The following is a 20,552-nucleotide window of genomic DNA, read 5'->3' on the forward strand; positions in this document are numbered from 1 at the left end:
TTACTCTGTAACTATCATTTTAGATGGAGTTGTGATAAAAAATAAATAGCTAAAATAATCTTCCTTTTACAATTTCACCTTTAAAGTAGTACTCTCAGTGACTGCAATGAGTAATACTAAATGAGTATGGCAATAATAATTAAATAGCTGCATTGACTTATTTTGTTTAGAAGACTATTCCACCTTCAAGATCACCATCATTTTCTATAGTTTGAGTTATCTGCCAAAGACAGTGTTTCAGTTACAACATGTATATCACATAGCCACAGAAGCAAAAATCTCCATCATCCGGAAACCACCATAGAAAAATTTATGGGAAGAACCAGCAGATTACAAAAAGAGGTAATTGATGAAAAAATTGCTCTGTTTGTTTATGCAACAAACTCTCCTTTCCGTATAATTGAGAACCCACACTTCATTAAAATTAACATAACTTCATTAAGACCAGGATACAGTCCCCCCAACAGAGCAAATGTTCGCAGGCAAATTGCTGAATAAAGTGTATGAAAGAGAAATTGAGCAGTGTGCAAAATGTCTAGAGAGCAAAATGTTAATGTGAGTCTTGATGGGTGGAGCAATGTCCACAATAGTGCCATTTGTATGTGCTTGTGTGACACCAGAAGAAGGGAAGGTCTTCCTTACGGAAACAATTGATACATCAGGAAATGCACATACAGAATACTTACAAGCAGCAGCAGCAAAAGCTATAACATACTGAAAAAAAAAATATCAAATGTCTAGTATGCAGCTTGGTCACAGACAATGCTGCAATGTATCCAAGATAAGAAATTTAGCAGAAAGAGTCCCAAGCTAACAACATATGGTTGCAGTGCTCATTTGATGCACCTCCTAGCCAAAGACTTCAGTTTCAGAAATAAAGGTTAATGTTGTTGAAATTGCAAAATACTTCGGTAACAACCACTTTGTAGCAGCTACTCTGAAAACAGAAGGAGGAACCAAACTAACTCTCCCAACAAGGTGTGTGACGGAACTCAGTAGTGGACTGTTTTGAGAACTATATCAAGAACTGGCCTAAACTGATGATTATTTTTTCATCATTTTGTTCACAAATTGGTGAAAAAGTAGATACCACTGTCACAGCTAAGTTCTCAACATTGGGCCTGAGAAATGTTGAACACATGCTGTGTACACTGAAGTCTATTTCTGTAGGCTTGAACAAAATGCAGGGAAACAGCTGTTTTATTGCTGAAATTTGGAAGGAACTAAGTGCGATCTTAAAAAGAAATATGCAATGACAGAGTTAAATTACAAGCATTAAAAAAAGCAAATGGGACAAGAATTATCTCCAGCTCATTTTCTTGGAACTATTCTCAATGCTCAGTACCAAGGTCAAACCTTAACTGCTGAAGAAGAGTTGCCTATGACATGGACATCCAGCAATCATTCCTCCATAATATCAACTATATGAAACTTCAGAGCTAAGGGTGAACCATTCAAGAAATATGTTTGCTGATGTTTTAAAGAAAGTCACACCAGTGAACTAGTGGAGGTCACTTAAGCACTTGGATTCAGAGATGCTGAAGTGATAATCTCACTTAAAGCAGTAGCTTCTTCTGCCAGCGTAGAAAGAATGTTTTCTTCGTTTGGACTAATTCATTCTAAATTGAGAAATCGTTTGGGACCTGAAAAAGCAGGAAAGCTTGTTTTTCTTTTCTACATTATGAACAAACAGGAAAATGAAGGTAAAGACAACTGAGTTAGTTGCAGACGCCAATATTTTAAGTTTCTCATGTTGATCTGGCTGACACAGCTGATTTAATTCTGAGGGTTTATTTAAATCTATTTCATTTAACTATTTTAGTTAAACAATTTTAACAAAAACTTTATTTTAAAAAACTTGAATGTTTAACTAAATTCAAAAATTCATGTTTGTTTTGTTAAAATTTTATATGTTTGCTGCTGAAGAAAAAAATCCAGAACACATAATATTGTTGTTTTAATTAAATAAAACAATTTAAATGTCTGTCTGGTGGTGTTCTCTTCCTAGGGTTACCTAGGGAGATGGTGGAATCTCCATCGGTAGAGGCTTTTAAGGCCCGGCTTGACTGATTTAGTTGGAGTTGGTCTTGCTTTGAGCAGGGGATTGGATTAGATGACCTCCTGAAGTCTCTTCCAACCCTAATATTTGATGAAAATACAGCATGGCAAGAAAATCCTCCAAATATTAATGATTAACCTGTTGAATTGGAGATATTTATGAGATCATTGGAAGGTGAACTATCTGCTTCAATTACCTTTGGTAAGTGAAATAACCAATCATTCATTCTGATACAGCTGTAAAACTGATCTGAAAAGTTTTCAAAATAAATCACTTAAATGTATAGTGTACCTTCTAAAAATGAAACCTACATCTAGCTCTGAGTTGTTAAGAATATGTATCAAGGTTATAACCAACAAGAATGCACTTTTATTATGTAGAAATTCATGATTAAATCGAGTCTTCCTGACTAGTGATTTAAATCAAGATATCAAATCCACCCTGGTGTCTTATTCCAGCAAATGCAGGTAGAGATTTCGTAGACTACAAGTTCTTTGAGGCAGGAAGCTTTACAGACAAGATGGCTAGGTTCATGTATGCTGTTTGTACTGTACAATTAATCCTAAAGAGCTTTGTGAACAATCAGCTACTTTTGGAGTGCAACATAGAAGATGTTCCACAACACAACATTCCATGGTAGGCTTGTCTAAATGGGTGGAAAAGCCTGCAGTAGCTGGTGCATACTAGTTACTCTGCACCAACTCCCCATGTGGACACACTTACTAGGCACCAAGAGTGCCCTGTGTGCATTAGCTTTATGCACTTTGGAAGTGGACTAAGCTTAACTGCCTGAGGGCACTCTTAGGACACTAAGACTGTCCACAGAGGGAGTTAGGGTATGGCTACACTTGCAGAGGTACAGCACTGAGTTAAACCCGCCTTCATACAGCTGAGTAGGGAAAGCGCTGCAGTCAGTCCACAGCTGCAAGTGCACTGTCGGGGCCACACTTGCAGTTGCACCACTCCCAATGCGTTATGGGCACCTATCCCAGCATTCAAATGGCTGCAATGTGCTTTTCAAATGCAGGGATAGGGTGGGGTGGAGTGGAGTGTGACAGGGAGCATGGGGTGGGGGGGGAAGAGAGTGGGTTTTTGGAGTGCTGAGAGTGTGTCAGCACGGTGTCTTGTAAGTTCAGGACCCCCCACCCTCCCCCACGTCCTCTCATTCACTGAAAGCAAACAGCAGCTGTTTCTTTTTCTCATAGACCAGATAAGCAGTCACTCACCAAAACCAGACCTCAACCCCCCTTCCCCTCCCTGCCGCCTCTCTTCACGCAAACATTAGCTGTGGGTACTCCATACAGACCCCCGTCTGCCTCTCACTCATTCAAAGCAAACAGTAGCTGTGTTTGTTTTTTGATAAGCAGCCCCCAAAACAGAGCTTTGAAAGGGCACTTCCTCCTCCGGAGTTCACAACAAGAGGATGCTTCAGTTAAACTGATTATGGGGAGTTTCCGGAGGTCAATCAGTGCGTAATAATGTTACTCCCCATTTACACTGGAGCAGCAGCAGCATCTCAGCCAATACACAACAGCTGTTATTCCTCTCGGGGAGGTGGAGTACCAGCAGCACTGTAGCTGCAGAGACAGTGCTGTATGTGCCTTGCCAGTGTGGATGGGGAGTGAGGTACAGCGCTGTGGGAGGCTTTATTGCGCTGTAACTGACAAGCATAGCCAAGGCCTTAGTGCAGAGTAGCTAGTGCATTTTAAATTCACTCCTTGTCTACACTCCTTAGTGAATAGGCTTGGAATGGGAGTCCTATGGTCTTGGTAATCCTCAGCTCTCCACCTGACTAGCTCTTAACTCAGGCATATCCTTAAGCCTCTGAGCTTCAGTTTCACTTGTGGGAACCGAGACCAATGTTACTACATCTTCCTAAAGTATTTAGCTCAATAGATGAAAGTGTGCTAACAAAGGTATAAGCAATTGAAGGCAACAGGTGAATCTGAACAGACAGCATTGCAATTAAAAATTTATAAAGATAGTGGACTAGCTGGGTCTTCCTGACAGTCTTATTGGATAAGTAGCAAGATGTTATCAGCACCTTCTTTGCCATCTCATGTAAACAATGGCCTCTCCAATAAGTCAGAGCCCTTATTCTGAAGCACCGGGTCTAAGAGGCACAGTATAACCTACAAAATCACACTGCTTCCTGCAACAAACATTACTCTCAACTTCCTCTCAAACATTAGAGAAGCACAGCAGGTAAACTGTGCAGCTGTAAACCACGAGAACTGGCAGCACTTCCATTGTCAGCACTCCAAATTGATTTATTTAAATGTTTGATCTGTGCTGAGAATTCTTCAAAGAGTAGGAAAAAAAATGCCAACAACCAGATGTCACCTGTTTTGTTAACATTTTTAACCTGTCCCAAAATGTGAAATTAGGAAGAAAAGAGGGATCCAAGGGGTTCATCCAGGTCTTTAATTTACGAATGACTAGTGGTTGAAGGCCAATGTGTGTGTAGTGCCCTAAGGGCTAGCATGCTAGTTTGTTGACATTTCCTCACATTTTAAGGCAAGGCTTCCCAAACGTTTTCATAGCATAGATAACCTGCTGGAGAAGTCTTATGCATTACCTCCCTTCCAAGCCACCTACACATCACAGGGCACATAGGAATACCACACCATGATCAAAATGTCTCAGTAATCTGGAGTCTTTAGTGGGCTACTAATTTTAGTCAATGAAAAGGGGAAGGAAAGTCTTGTAGTGTTGTTTTCTGAATATCTAGGAATCCACAAAGGAAAATAATTTGAGAAAAACCTCCATAGAGCGTAAGCTTCCTGAAAATAGAGCTTTTCTTTAGAAAATGCCCCATGCTTATCAGGGATTGCCAGCTTACGGTGGTGTGACGTTATGAGTGCAATATAATAGCTCAGTGAAAGGTGACAAGGCCAGAAAGAGTTAATTAACTCACGGACTGACCTGACCCATGGCAGAACTTTAAAGACTGTTAGGAAGATGTGTAAATGAACAGAGCTCTGAAATGCAAGCCTGCATTGTTAGAAGTAAAAGGGTAGGTGTTTGCTCAGGTCTTGTGATGTAAGCAAACAAGTCTTGTCTCCTGCGATAGCTTTGATTCAAAGATCAAAAAAAGGAGTATTAACATTTAGGAAGATACTTGAGGGAAATAGTATTATTGTCTATATGTCTCTTTGAAGGTTGTGGTAACCTGTATCTGAATGTTTAATGGATAAATTATCCTGTGCTAATGGCCATGATGTTTAGGAGAAGGAAAGTTAAGCCTATTGTTTTCTCAGGCCAAAAGCTTGAAAAGTACAAAAACCTTGGGACACGATCCTTCATCTCAGATCTGCTTTGGGTTTCAAGAGGGGGAAACTAAGCCACAAGCAGCAAGGAATCCTGTGGCACCTTATAGACTAACAGACGTTTTGGAGCATGAGCTATCGTGCCCACTTCCTCAGATGCATGTCTTCACCCACAAAAGCTCATGCTCCAAAACGTCTGTTAGTCTATAACGTGCCACAGGATTCCTTGCTGCTTTTACAGATCCAGACTAACACGGCTACCCCTCCGATACTAAGCCACAAGGTTTGAGATCTCCAATCACTAACTGGAGTCACCCTGAATATGGACACTGGACTATTTCTAAAAGGACTTTTGGCAATTACAAGCTCATCTCTGCTATGTACCTGAACCTCAGGAAGTGAATTCAAGTCTGTATGTATATAGAGTGTTGGTTAAAAAATCAATCTTTTAAAATAAATTTTAGTTTAGTTACAAAGAATTGACTATAGCGTGTATTTTGGGTAAGATCCAAGTTATGACTGGACCTGGGTACGTGGCTGATCCTTTGGGGATGGAAGAACCTTTTCTTTTACATGATGAGAAGATTCAGTAATCATCATCATATTCCAGCGCTTAACTATCCTCACAGGCACGAAGTTTCTCCTAATGTCCATCCTTAACCACCCTTGCAGCAATTTATGCCCACTGCTTCCTGTCCTATCCTCAGAGGTTAGGGAAACAAGTTTTTCTTGTAACAACCTTTTATGTACTTGAAAACTTATGTTCCTTCTCAGTCTTCTGTTCTTCAGACTAAACAAACCCAATTCCTTCCTGTCATAAACAGATAGCTAAGGGTTAATGTTCTTTTACCTGTAAAGGGTTAACACAGGGAACCAAACACCTGACCAGAGGACCAATCAGGAAACAAGACTTCTTCAAATCTGGGTGGAGGGAAGTTTTGGGTGTGAGTCCTTTGTTCTTGGTCTGTTGTTCTTCTCATCTCTGAGAGTGATCTTTCTAATCTCCTGTTTCCAAGTTGTAAGTACAAGGATAGTAAGACAATAGGTTTATATTGTTTTCTTTTGTATTTACATGTGTGTAGTTGCTGGAATGTGTTAAATTGTATTCTTTTGGAATAAGGCTGTTTATTCACTTTTTTTAAAAAAAATTGACCCTGTATATTGTCACTGTTATACAGAGACTATTTTTAATGTCTTTTTCCTTTCTTTTTAAGACCTGTTGGAGTTTTTCTTCAGTGGGGACTCCAGGGAATTGAGTCTGCAGCTCACCAGGGGATTGGTGGGAGGAAGAAGTCAGGGGGAAAAATCTCTGTGTTAGATTTACTAAGCCTGACTTTGCATACCCTCTGGATGAGGGGGGAGAGAGGTTATATCTCTCAGTGCTTGTGTTTCAAGGACTTGAAGCAGGGAGGGTGGAATCCCTTTGTTTAGATTCACGGAGCTTGCTTCTGTATCTCTCTCCAGGAACCGAGGGAGGGAACACCTGGAGGGGAAGAGGGGGAAGGGAAATGGTTTATTCCCCTTTGTTGTGAGACTCAAGGAATCTGAGTCTTGGGGTCCCCCTGGGAAGGTTTTGGGGAGACCACAGTGAGCTAGGCACTGTATAATTCCTGACTGGTGGCAGCAATTACCAGGTCCAAGCCGGTAACTAAGCTTGGAGGTTTTCATGCTAACACCCACATTTTGGACGCTAAGGTCCAGATCTGGGAAGAAATGTTATGACACCTCCCCCCTCCCCAAAAGTCATGTTTTCTAGACCTTTAATCATTTTTGTTGCTCTTCTCTGAACTTTCTCCAATTTGTCCATATCTTTCCTGAAATGTGGCATCCAGAACGGGACACAGTACTCCAATTGAAGCCTAATCAGTGCAGAAGAATTACTTCTCGTGTCCTCCTTACAATACTCCTGTTAATACATTGCAGAATGACGTTTGTAAAAAAAAAAAAAAAAAACAAACAAAAAAAAAAACGCAATGTTACACTGTTGACTCATATTTAGCTTGTGATCCACTATGACCCCCAGATCCCTTTCCGTAGTCCTCCTTCATAGACAGTCATTTCCCATTTTTCATGTGTGCAACTATTGTTCCTTCCTAGGTGGAGTACTTTGCATTTGTCCTTATTGAATTTCATCCTATTTTCTTCAGGCCATTTCTCCAGTTTGTCCAAATATTTTGAATTCTAATTCTATCCTCCAAATCACTTGCAAACCCCCGCAGCTTGGTACTGTCCGCAAGCTTTATCAAAAAAAAAGTGTATTCTATGCCAGCTACTACACTTTTTGGTAAAACACAAACAAAACAGTCATTTAACACTTTTACCATTTCCACATTTTCTGTTGTTACCTCTTCCCTCATTGATTAACAGGCCTACCATGTCCTTGGTTTTCCTCTTGCTTCTAATATAATTTGTTTTCTTGTTACCCTTTATGTCTCTAGTTTGTGTAACCTCCTTTTATGCCTTGGTCTTTCTAATTTTGTCCCACATGCTTGTAGTATTTGTTTATATTAGCCCTTTGTAATTTGACAATTTCCACTCTGTAGGACTCTTCTTTTGCATTTCAGATCATTGAAGATCTTCTGGTTAAGTCAGGGTGGTCTCTTGCCATACTTCCTATCTTTCTTAGACGGCGGAATAATTTTCTGTTGTGCCCTTAATAATGTCTCATTGACAAACTGCCAACCCTTTCCCCTTTGACTTGCTTCCCATGGGATCTTACCAACGAATTCCCTGAGTTTGCTAAAATCTGCCTTCTTGAAAACCATTCTTTACTGCGCTGTTTTCCCTCCTACCATTCCTTAGAACAGGGGTAGGCAATCTATGGCAAGCGTGCCGAAGGCGGCACGCAAGCTGATTTTCAGCGGCACTCACACTGCCTGAGTCCTGGCCACTGGTCTGAGGGGCTATGCATTTCATTTCATTTTAAATGAAGCTTCTTAAATATTTTCAAAACCTTATTTACTTTACATACAACAGTAGTTTAGTTACATATTAAAGACTTATAGGAAGAGACCTTCTAAGAATGTTAAAATGTATTACTGGCCCGCAAAACCTTAAAATAGAGTGAATGAATGAAGACTCAGCACACCACTTCTGAAAGGCTGCCGACCCCAGCCTTAGAATCATGAACTCTTTCACCCAAGCTACCTTCCACTTTCAAAATCTCAACCTGTTCTTCCCTATTTGTCAAAATCAACTCTAGAACACTCTCCCCAGTAGCTTTCTCCACCTTCTGAAATAAACAATAGTCTCCAGTACATTCCAAGAACTTATTGGATAATCTGTGCCCTGCTGTGATATTTTCCCAATAGATGTCTGTGTGGTTGAAAGCCCCCCCCCCCCCCCCATCACTACCAATACTAGAAACCAGCCTAGTGCGCACACCAGCTAATGGAGTTCCTTTAGATAAAGGTCATGGGCTCAAACACTGCTAACTACTCACAAGATCACTACACTGCTGGAATGGATCATTTGAGAAAATATTACAAAATTATTTTAATACATGACCAATCTGGCTTTATTTCTGAGGGTACATAATTAAACAGTCATTCTAAAATATAAATTGTTTCAAGCTTGTGAAACAGAAGAGTAAATGAAGTTAGACGTTTGCTTCTTATGTGAAGTAGGGAACACTTTACACAAGAGGAACTAAACCTGCCCTTCATGGCTTTAAACCTATTTCATTACAGGAATGCCCTATACAGACACTTTAGGGCTTGCTGAGGAAGCACTATAAAAGGATATTTACCTTCAGAGGATATTGCTAAGTGAGTCGCCAGCAAAAGCACAAGCAGACAGCTGAAAGTATTCAGTTTCTTCTAGTTAAGATGAGTCATGACCAAGAGCTACTCTGGCTAAGTTTAAAAGTATTCCTTGATATACTGATGCAGTGTTTGAATTTGAAAAGTAAATCCTCAAAGGCATTAACAATGAATATTTCCCACAATGCATTTCCAAACAAAGACAAGTTTTAAACAATCTGTTTTAACTGCATCACAGCCATAACGGGATTGCTGCAAAGTAACATTAACTGTCATTGCAGACACCAATTAATAGCATGCAACACTTGCAAGTACAGACCATTATAAGCAAGTGTTCCATGCAAGGATAGTTTCATCTGGATGGAAGCCATCTGAAAAGTTATTTCTCCTCTGCATTGGAGAAATATTTAGTCTAACCCAGTGTTTTAGTGTTTACAGTACAAGAATGCTCTAGTTCATTCCAAGTTCTATTCAGTTTTCATCCCAGATACTGTACTATCTGATGCTAGTTAAGCTTTCATGCCAGAAGAACCACTAGATTAAGAACTATTACTCCTGACAATCTTCCTATAAAATTTCTATATTAGATTTGAGACTGAAGATGTGAACTTTTGCACTGTCAATTCTAGCCCATGCATACTTGAAGTGCCGCCCAGTTTTAAATTCACTAAGTAGGAATTTAAGGAGCTCAGAGATGGACAAGGAAAAGCAAATTAAGTCATCTGAGTGCTTCACACACAACCATTAAATAAAATGTTCACAACCACCCTGTGAGATGAGTGGGTAGTAGACTCACACAGATGGGGAACTGAAGCACAGATAGATTAAGGTCAGGAGTATTCACTAATTTGGGATGACCAATTTGATATGCCAAAGGACCTGACATTTCAAAATAATTATATAGCACTTTTGTATGTTTGGAGTGCAGTTCCCATTGACTTCTGTTGACATTGGTAGTGGTCAACAATTCTGTAGCTCAGACCCCCAAGTCCCAAGTCCGGCTCTAGAAAGCAAGGAACACAGTTCATAACGAATTTAGAAACTTTGATTCAAGTCCATAGCTCTCAGCCTTTCCAGATGACTGTACCACCCTTTCAGGAGTCTGATTTGTCTTGCATACCTTTTCAGCGTCCATGACAAATGAAGCAGGGGTCCTATGGTAAATTTCACTATACAACCCTGATTCATCCCCAGATCAGGTCCATCCTGTGCACTGAATGAGGTTGGGATCCTGGCAGGTGGGAAATAGTATGATCATGTAATTAAGACTACCATAACATATGCACAAGGGGTCCAAATTAAGGTTGCACAGGCAACTTAAATTTTGACATTTCCTAACTGAACAGACCCATGGGGATGTCTTTTGAATAGAACCATCCATTTTGAACTGGGCTATATATTACCTTGCTATCACCCCCCATACATGCTGGCTGTTTTACCCCTCAATTCTGTGGCAGGAAAGCCAGCTTCACCACCTCTTGTAGCAGCACTGCTCCATCAGCAAATGTTAGGTGGAACAGGGCTGATGTACTGAGTCACGGATAAGTTTTACCCAACCTGTATTGCAGATAAAAAGGTCTGAGAACCACTGTTAGAGGGATGAAAGAGAAATGTTTGCTATATTGAAGTCCTGCAGGATATCTGCCCCATTTGACCAAAATCCCTAGAATTTCTTGAAGCTTTTCCTGGTGGAAGACTTCGTTTAAACTAAGTTATGTGAAACTATAGTTAAAACACTATTTAATAAGTGGACTTAACAGGCATGCATCTTAAATTTCCTGCTGACACCACCTACACAACTCAGTCAGCTCTATCAAAAAAAAAAAAAAAAGGCATAGTTTCAACAGTGAAGAAGCTAATTCATTCAGGGGAATAAAATCCTAGCCATTTTGGTATTCAAGAAATTAAGCCATATATTAAAGCTCCCACAAACAAGACAGATCATAATGGAATAAAGCAAGAATTTTCTGTCGTAACTGCTTTCAACAGTGTTTTATTTATAGTGGAGAAAGACAAAAATCATTTTCCAGTAAGGTGGGAAAACTAAAAAAAAAAAAGAGTTCCTAACACGAAAAAGCCAGTTGAAATTGCTAAAACAGCATGTATTTTTTCCCTAAATGAGCTCATTAACTAATTCCATGACTGCTGTTTCTTCTGTCCCCCTCCCCAAACTGACCTCCATTTTCTAAAATTGATATTTCTACTACCCTACATTGGAAATAAGTGCAGGGCAGTAAATCTCTCAATGTATGTTTTGAAGTTGGTTTCACGTGAGGCAGCCATCTCACAACAGAGGGCTCCTGACAAGGAAGGGACAGATTGGAACCATTCCTTTAAAAAAAAAAAAAAAAAAAAAAAATCACTGTAGGGAAAAGTCTGGAATCCAATACATGGAACAGACTCATTTAGTTCAGGCCTCTTACTGCCTTTACCAGTTTTACTGGATCACTTGTAACTGAATGTTCATATGCTTACAACCAAACACCCATTTTAGCAAAATTAGACAATGTTAGTTTTCACATGGCTCTCAAGGCACCTAATATACAGTTAAACTGGTTAACTGAAGAGTGAATATGGCACGCAATATGAAAGTAACTTGACAGAATTAATGCTTTTGGCAGAGCACAGAAAATATCTGTTGCTGCTACCTACATGAACACTAATTCTGGCCTCAGGACACAAGCCAAATATAAAATGAAATTTATCACTGGTGAGAGGGTACCCTAGCTAGTTTAAGCCACTTAGACTGACAGCATAGTTTATAAAAAAAAAGCGTTCAACTTGTTTGCCTTAGTAACAACAACATTGCCAACACAGCAACCACCATAATTTGAAGGCTATTAACAGCTTTTCTTTAAAAACAATGTTCATTACTCCTTTGAAGCTTAATATCGAAGCTTGTTTCCTTACCAGCTTGAGCTGTATCAGTGTTGTATATAGTTGCCCCCAACTGCTGTATTGCTAGCCTACGTTTTTATTTATGAAAGCAGTAAGTCAGTGGAGAGATGACCACACAGCCTTTACAATGCACAGTACATTTACTTTAGGACAAAAGCATTAGAGAAATAATACAACAGTCTACACTTGCTTAAGCTTACCAGGTGTCCCCTACCACCTCTCTTATGGAGACCCTGGCAGGATCCAGTCCTTCAAACCTCTCAGCAAAATTTGCTCTCTTGGTTAATGGTTCATGTCAGACTGTTGGATCAAAATGAACACCTTTCAGACAGTTCAGGCTGATTGACACTTTATACAATTTGTGGTCTTTGTTGCACAGCCTCCTGAAACAGTGGTTAGACCACTGGGTCATCTTCAGGCCACGCATTATGCCTCTCCCGGACAATGATTCAACATCCTCCCCATAAAGAGACAAAAATGGGGGACTATAGTAAGAAAAGAGCCTGAAATACAAGCCCTTGCATCAGAGGCTTGGTATGAGGCCTGAGCTAAAGTAGTAGGCAAGCTTTGCTGATATAAAGCAAAGTGAGCACAAGTCAAGCTGTGAGCAAATGTCAGGCTCTCTTCCTACTACATACACACAGAGTGCTGTGTTTTAGACTCTTATAGGAAGATACTTCTGGGGAAATTTTATGCCACTGTGCACATGCACATTTCATGTGCTATGCAGAACTCCCCCGCCCCCCCGACACAGACAGAAAATACATTCTGCTGACTTACTCCTTGTGCTCACCAGGGGCCGCCCTGGTTCCAGAACAGAGAGCAGCCACTCCCAGCCAGGAGCAGCCCCATCTGCAGATAGGGAAGAGAAAAAAAGCTGCCTTCCTCAAAGCGCCCTGCCCATGCAGTTAGGTCAGGAGACATGGGATGGGGGGGTATGGATGGGATGGGGCACATGGGACTGCTGGTGGGTCACAGAGACACATGGAGACAGGGAGGAGAAGGTGGTGGAGGAGGAGGATGTTGGGCCACATGAGGAGGGGGGAAGAGAGTGGCTGAGTGGGGTGCAGAGCACCATGGGGAGGGGGCAGATGTGCCTGACTGAATGAGAGAAGGTAGAGGTCAGTCAGGGTCTGCATGGTGGAGGCTCTATAACAATCCCACCCCATCCAAAAAAACCTGTTCTGTACTTCTCCCACCCACAACCAACCACCCTCCAAGTTCATACCCAGGCTCCTTCCCAGCAATTACTCCCCGCTCCCTCAGCTCCTCCATTATCCCTGACTGCCCAAGCTTTTGGTGTCAAAAAACGTTTCCTGAATCTTTGCTGTCTATATTGTTACAGACAGTTGCCGACAGGTATTTTGAAATAAGTTACCAAAATAATTGAAACTGGTGTGATTATATTGTGTTATTTTGACAAATAAAAATATAAAGAATTTTAAAATATTGTGCACAGAATTTAAGTTTCTGTTGCAGAACTCCCCCAGTAGTGAGGGGGAAAATGTGCAAACAAACAAACACTAACTGCTGCGAGAGAGCCTAAACAATGTCTATAAGTAAGGCTCCATGTTTGTCATGGAAGTCACGGATTCCGTGACTTTCTGTGATCTCCGTGACTTCTGCAGCAGCCTGGTGTGGCTGGCCCAGGAGCTGCCTGAGCAGCCCTGTGGCCAGTCACACTGGCTGCTGCAGGGGCAGTCTCAAGTCTCCAGCAGCAGGAGGTGGGTTGTTTTTTTTTGTTTTTTTTTTTTTGGGGGGGGGGCAGGTGGCACCTTCAGGGCTGGGGACTGGGGTGCAGGGTAGTGCTTACCTGGGGGGAGCTCCCTGGAAGGGCAACAAACTCCCATCCGTCGCTCCTAGCTCCATGTGCTGCCTCCACCCGCAGGCAGTGCCCCTGCATGTCCATTGGCCATAGTTCCCAGCCAATGAGATGCAGAACTGGGGCTTGGAATGGAGAGAAGGCAGCACATGGAGCTAGGTAGGGAGCCTGCCCCTGCCCCAGCCCCCCTCTGGGCCATGCCCATCTCAAAGGCCCTACCCCCCAAGGTTTAAGCAGGGCTATATAGTAAATGTCATGGTCAGGTCATGGGCAGTAAACAAAAATTAACGGTCGGTGACCTGTCCATGACATTTACCATAAATACTTGTGACTAAAACATAGCCACAGTTATAAGTAGTAGGTTTTGGGGTGGTTTTTGTTTTTATTATTTAGATTGTAAGCCTTCCTTCTCTACATTGGGGTCCAAGATTGATTGTAGCCTATTCAACATTTTAGAGGACATTTGCAGTATTAGAGCAAGGCATTTCTAGCTAAGAGCAAGATCTGAACTTTCAAATACACCTCTCTCTCGATATAACACTGTCCTCTGGGCCAAAAAAAAAAAAGTCTTACCACGTTATAGGTGAAACCGCATTATATCGAACTTGCTCTGATCCATCAGAGTGCGCAGCCCCCCGCCCCCTCCGGAGTGTGTTATATTGGGTCACGTTATATTGGGGGAGAGGTGTATAGGCCCCGAAGAATGAACAACAGTGTCTAGGTGTTAAAGGCAACATTTCACTTTGACCAGAAATAAATGGATATGAATCTCAACAACTTGAACAGTCATAGCGTTGACCTTTAAAGCACAGGAATGTGCACATGTATGTGCCATACTGACCAGAAAAACCATAGAGTTTTTGTAAACTGTTATAGTTGAATGCATGTGGAAGTATATTCTTAATGTAGCAGTTATACTGACATCCAGTACAGAGGGTCTGAACACAGTCTCAAAAGCATGTTGAATATTCAATTGGTCTTCTTGTGTAAACAATTAGCTATGGTACAGAGTAGCCTCAAGCTTTCGTAAGGCAGTGACAGTTTTTCAGCATCATGAGTTGACATCCCTCAATTCAACAAGCCAATCAGGGCAAGAAGTTGAAGTGACAGTCTACTATTCTCTGCTGATTTCTGGAAAATGTTGATAGCTGAAACATTAGATTAAGCAGGCAAATACCAGAGAGATGGATACACTTACAGAAGTAAAGTACTGCTTTAAAGCAATGCATCTGTTTTTCCAGTAGGCTAAATTACAGCATTGCTATTTGATTCCACATCAAAAACCATTAACTTAACAGTGCAGAAAACCCAACGCAATTTCCAGTCAGAGGGACTCAAATTTGCTACTCACTGATAGGAATCATGCAGCTTTGAGGACTCCTAGCTCTCTACCACCCCACCAACAAGATAAATCCACAGTATGGCATGGCTAGATAAGCATTTCACAGACCTTTATGCATCACTCAGGGTTTTGGAAAAATCCAGAAGATCAAAGCAGATGTGGTGAGAAGAAACTTCAGACCACAGATGTCAAGAGAAATTGCTACCTCAAAATTTCACTCCTCCCAGAAGAGAAACTTAAAAGAACCCTGCTTCAAGACTTGCTCTTGAGCCTGCCAGCACACCCCAAGTAGTACTAAATTGACAATGGGGTACGTCTTCACTGTAGAATTAAATCACAAACTCCTCTTAAATTAGCCTGGTCACACTGGCAAAACACTTAACTATAGAGTGGTTGTGTTAGGAACTGATAATTTGTGCTAACTGGAGCTGCAGCCTTTACCTGACAAGCCAACCAACTCCAGTTAAAAAGCACCACACAAGTCAAAGCGTTTGTCTGTGGGGTCAGGACTCAAGTCGGGGCAACATTCTAGTTAACTTTGCAAGGACACCTCATGGAACCAAGGCCCTCGGCAAGACTCCATCTTAGCGTTTGGATCCAATGAAGCAAAGCTTCAAATTTCACCCAGAGGAGTGCCCATTTAGGAGCACAATAGGTTTTATCAGTTGTGAAGAAGGTCCTGCAAAGTCAACTTGGTAGATCCACTGAAGGTGCAGTGAGTTCAGTGCACTCCATGCCTCAAGGATATCAGATGTTCTCCAACATCATCCTTCATTGTTTCTTACAACTGAAGTCTTCTGGCCTCTTGAGTGAGCCAGAAAGCATAGATGAAGGCCTCATGTGAAGTGGAGCACCTTTAGCATAAAAGTGGTTATGTCCCTAAAGAGGACAAACACCAGGTCCACCAGAATGCCAACAGGCACCATTAAACCTTGGCAGAGAAGTATTACATTATCTTTCATTTCAATACCTGTCTTTTTCTGATGGCTTACACCCTCCTTTCCAGAAACCCCCAACTACTGCTCCATAACTTAATTTGGAAGGCCTTTGACTTGACATGTTGCTTCAAGAGCCTTGGTGCATTCTGCATTTTGTCTCTCTTACCCTCCACCATTTGGGAATGATTTGCTTAGTTCTCTGATGGCATGGGCTGAAATCATGTAATGACTGCTAAAGGTTATTTAGTAGAAACACACAGTATGTTTCCATTCCATTAAGAGGGCTGCGAAACATTTTTTTCAGGAAAAAATGTAAGTGGATTTTCAGCGTGTTCCTCTAGGGAATCTGCACAAAAACCTGGTGGGATGGGGAGAAGAGGAACTGAAGGAGCAATTAGTGGTTGTAGAAAGGTTGAAGTCAACTACAGTGATGTTTTGATAGGAGTAGAAGGAATCATGAACTATAGTGAGGGTTTGGTTTGCTACAAGCTAGGATCTTCTGCCAAGTGGGCATCTGACAACATGCAAGTCTGGCTAGTTCATCTCATTGTTCGGCCATCACTGTTACTATAGTTAGTATGAGAAAGTGTGAAAGTTGCTGATCAATATTGTGGACAGGTGAGCAGTGTTCATCTGACTAAGTGCAGAAAAACAGTTATCAGATTTTTTTAATCATATGTACTACTGAAAGTTGGTTTACAACAGCAGAATAATTAGAATCTAAGACATTTGATGACAATCACCAAAACACCACTAAATACGACAATTTAAATTGCTGTTCCAGAAACTTTGCTTCTGATCAGCATTCTTGCTACTCTGATCATCTGACATGCAAAGACATAACAGAGATCAATTGATAATTTGCCACTAAAAAGAAAGGCGTAAAATTTGAACTTCACAGGTTACAAAATATTATACTATCAATTTCAGTGTAGCACAAACTGAGCAGCTGAAAGAAATACTTCATTCTGGCTACACCCCTTAAGACAGATCTAAACAGATCCACTGCAAGATGCTGCTAGCGAAGAAACAAGAGAAAGAACCAGTGACAGAAGTGTATGGTGGTTGACCATACATCCACTAGGAAAATCTCAATAAAAAGATACAAGCATGCACACTAAGAAAGATGCATTCCTACCTACTGCTATCTGCCTGAGAAGAAAATAGACGTTGCTGCATTCATTTAAGAAAAGAGTGAAAGCATGACAAAGGATGTTTGCCTTTTACTTAGAGAAAAAGATCAGTAATTCAGGTGTAATCATTGTAAAGTTCTGACATGGTTGTCAACATGCTATTTAAACTTAAATATGCACCAAGCTCTATTCCAGAGACAACCCTCACTCATATTGGCAACGTTCTTAAGATAAAAGGTCTCTACCTCCTGCACATGCATAATTTTATAGAATAGGTTCTGAAGTTATTGGAACACACAGCTCTTAACTTCAGCTGTGAACTTTGTCACAATGGATGCATGTGAGAGATCCCAATAGGCACAGCTTTTCTAGAAGGTTCCTGAAGCTCAAGTCTTGGGCCCAGAGTGTCCTAGATACCAAAGCACACACTTCCCACCTACTCTTAGCAAAAGGCAGATTTTAATATTGAAGAAACTCCTTGTGCCAGATGGGTACACCACAAAAATCAAATACCACCTAGCAGTATTTTTCCCCCATGCCAATCAATGCTTTGGTATATGGAGGTTCCAGAACCTGCACCCCTTTCCCGGGTCCTCTTTTGAGGCAGACTCTTCCTCTGAACTGGAATGGGCTACACAAAGGCTGGTACATGTTCTGGGTTCACTTACTTTGATATCTTCAGAACTGGCTGTTAATCCGAAGGCAGATCAAGGGTCCTGGACTGTAAGGCCTCCATCACAAGCATGTCCTAATGGTGTGGATCCCAAGGTATTGGTGCTCAGACCTAAACCGGTCAGGGCAACAAGCCCCGCTGAAGCAAGTTAGACAGCTCAAAGTAGAGGGGCTCAAAACACTGCTTAGACCAGGTCTTTCAAATCTAGATCAGCCTTAGTACCCCCAGTGCCAACAAAGATCAAGCTAGTTTAACTACACAGTTGGTCAAATTACTTCTGATATCTAAAATCACCCACAACTAAGTGGGCAGGGGAGGATAATCAGGGAGAAACAAGTAAGCTCTTCAGACGTGAAAAGAAAAGCTCCCTACATCTGTGGCTAAATGCACAAAGGAAACATGTAACACAAAACTACAGACCCATGGCAACTAGGGACATAAATATTGTTTTTAAAAGTTAACCATTTAAATGATTAAAATTATATTGTTTAACTGGTTAACCACTGGGGCCAGAGCCACTCTGGCCAAGAGGCGTGCTAGGGACTGGGGCCACTCTACCAGATGCAGCTGGAGTTAATGGTTAGGGTGGAGAGTTAACCAGTAAGACTAATGCTTACCAGTTAACTGTTTACTATTTTACATCTCTAATGGCAATCTCTACTCCAAGTTTCTCTGCACAAGAGAAGGGTTCTTGCAGCACCAGGCTCTTCTTTCCCCTGAACAGTGGGTTTTTAATAGGGTTTACTAGATTCTCCTTTAGCTTGCCACAAGTTTACTGAAAGCTTGATCATTCATAAATATTAGGCTCTAATTTCAAGTAACAGCTACTCTAAAAAACACTGAGGTGATGAGCCCAAGCTCCTTGTTATGCCTATTACAAAAACTACCCTAAAATTGCTTTCAAGCCTAGAGCAGAGGTGTCAAACTTACAGCCTACATGACATTTGGAATATCCAGATCTGAGTTCTTTGTTTTTCAAATAGAGTCCTAGCCCTCATGGCTGCTGAGAGCCTTCAAGATGTGAACTGAGTATAACAAACAGTGATTATCTGACTAGGTCTGCAGAGAGCCTGAAACAACACCTCAGAGCTGTGAGTCCCCCTGCCAGGCCGGGGTGTCAACCTGAGAGTTGAATGATCATGTTTACTATTTAATCTGAATGAAGATAGGGCAGGTTGGAATTGCTGCAGGAAGGGAAACAAGAGAACAGGAGATACTCAGATATCAAAAAGGGGGATAAATGGATGAAGAAGGAAATAGCAGCGGGCCTAAAGAGAAGCACGTTATCCTCATAACACAAGGCACTGAACAAATCAAACAGTTACTAAATAAAGGCCATATTGTCTACCATCAATCTCTCGGAAAGCCTCTTACAAAAATCAATGGGTAATCCACTGTGCCTTGTGAAGAGTACACAAGTTTTGAATTTGTATCTTGGGCCATGGATCATAGCAAAACAGAATCTACCCCTCTCCTCTGGATGAATTTGATACCTTGACCTAAAGAGCATGAGGAATTAATGGAGTCATTAGCAAATGGAGAGATGAGATTGTCTAGAATCAACAGAAGGAAACGGAATTCAGAGTGGCACGCTTTTAAGGGTTTGTCTACACAGGGAACTATGGCATCATAACATGTGGAGTTATTTTATAACAAGAGTCTTTGCTCTGGGAGTTACGTCAGTATAGCTACAAAGTGATATACTTACTAGCAGTCATATTGGTGAAGTTTCCTTGTGGACAAACCTTAAGAGACACTCCTTTCCATGCAGCTCAGTGTCATCTGAGTATGGTTAGCAAATGTGGATTTGTTTGATTGAAACTAAGAATTGGAGGCTGAACAAGCATGTTAGTATGAAAGGGCAGATACAAGGTCAGTAAGCCTCAAACTGGGGACATGTGTTCCAATGGTACTTGCAGAGCCTGGGAACAATTACTGTTTTCCAAAATTCTTATCAATCTCCATATGAAACTGCTCAACTACAATCAAAATGAAGTTACCACTGGTTCCTTCCCTCACCCCAGTTCTTCCTGGGGCTCTTCCCTCACAAGTGCTTAGAAACCACAATGACTGGCATAAGAAACCTAAGACAGAAAAAAAATATATCATGATGCTAGTTTGGTTTTGAGATCCAGGACTCACTTTGTCTAGATACGAATTCTGATCAAAGTTTAGCTTGACACCAAAGAAGATGCTTGACAATTCTGGAATGGACCTTAAAGCAAGCTACTTGTTTAGTTTCCACTCAGTATCTTCTATGAAAATAGGAGTGCTCCATACTCATAAAATACAGCTACTTCAAGAGTGCGGCGTTATGCGGAGTATAATTTTGTACACGGCCTAATGCTTTAGCTTTGGAACAGTCAGTATATGATTGAGTTTTCATAGTATAAGCCAGGGGTCAGCAACCTTTCAGAAATGGTGTGCCAAGTCTTCATTTATTCACTCTGATTTAAGGTTTCGCATGCCAATAATATATTTTAATATTTTTAGAAGGTCTCTTTCTATAAGTCTATAATATATAACTAAACTATTGTATGTAAAGTAAACATTTTAAAAGCCTTATTTAAGAAGCTTCATTTAAAATTAAATTAAAATGCAGAACCCCCCAGACTGGTGGCCAGGACCCAGGTACTGAGAGTGCCACTGAAAATCAG

The 20,552-nt window shown here is 41.1% G+C and overlaps 1 protein-coding gene across 2 annotated transcripts in view; it reads right to left on the minus strand.

Annotated features, from left to right (window-relative positions):
• RAB10 (RAB10, member RAS oncogene family) overlaps window positions 1–20,552 on the minus strand; it is a 59,148-nt gene that overhangs the window by 32,752 nt on the left and 5,844 nt on the right. The window contains exon 2 of one of the 2 annotated variants that reach the window (XM_050948953.1): window positions 12,768–12,839. The exons of the other annotated variant lie outside the window; for it this stretch is intronic. Coding sequence (XP_050804910.1) covers window positions 12,768–12,839 — 72 coding nt within the window. The remainder of the gene's footprint in view (window positions 1–12,767; window positions 12,840–20,552) is intronic. 2 annotated transcript variants of the gene reach the window in all.

The sequence above is a fragment of the Gopherus flavomarginatus genome, chromosome 4 (genome assembly GCF_025201925.1).
Source record: "Gopherus flavomarginatus isolate rGopFla2 chromosome 4, rGopFla2.mat.asm, whole genome shotgun sequence".
Classification (NCBI taxonomy): domain Eukaryota; kingdom Metazoa; phylum Chordata; order Testudines; family Testudinidae; genus Gopherus; species Gopherus flavomarginatus.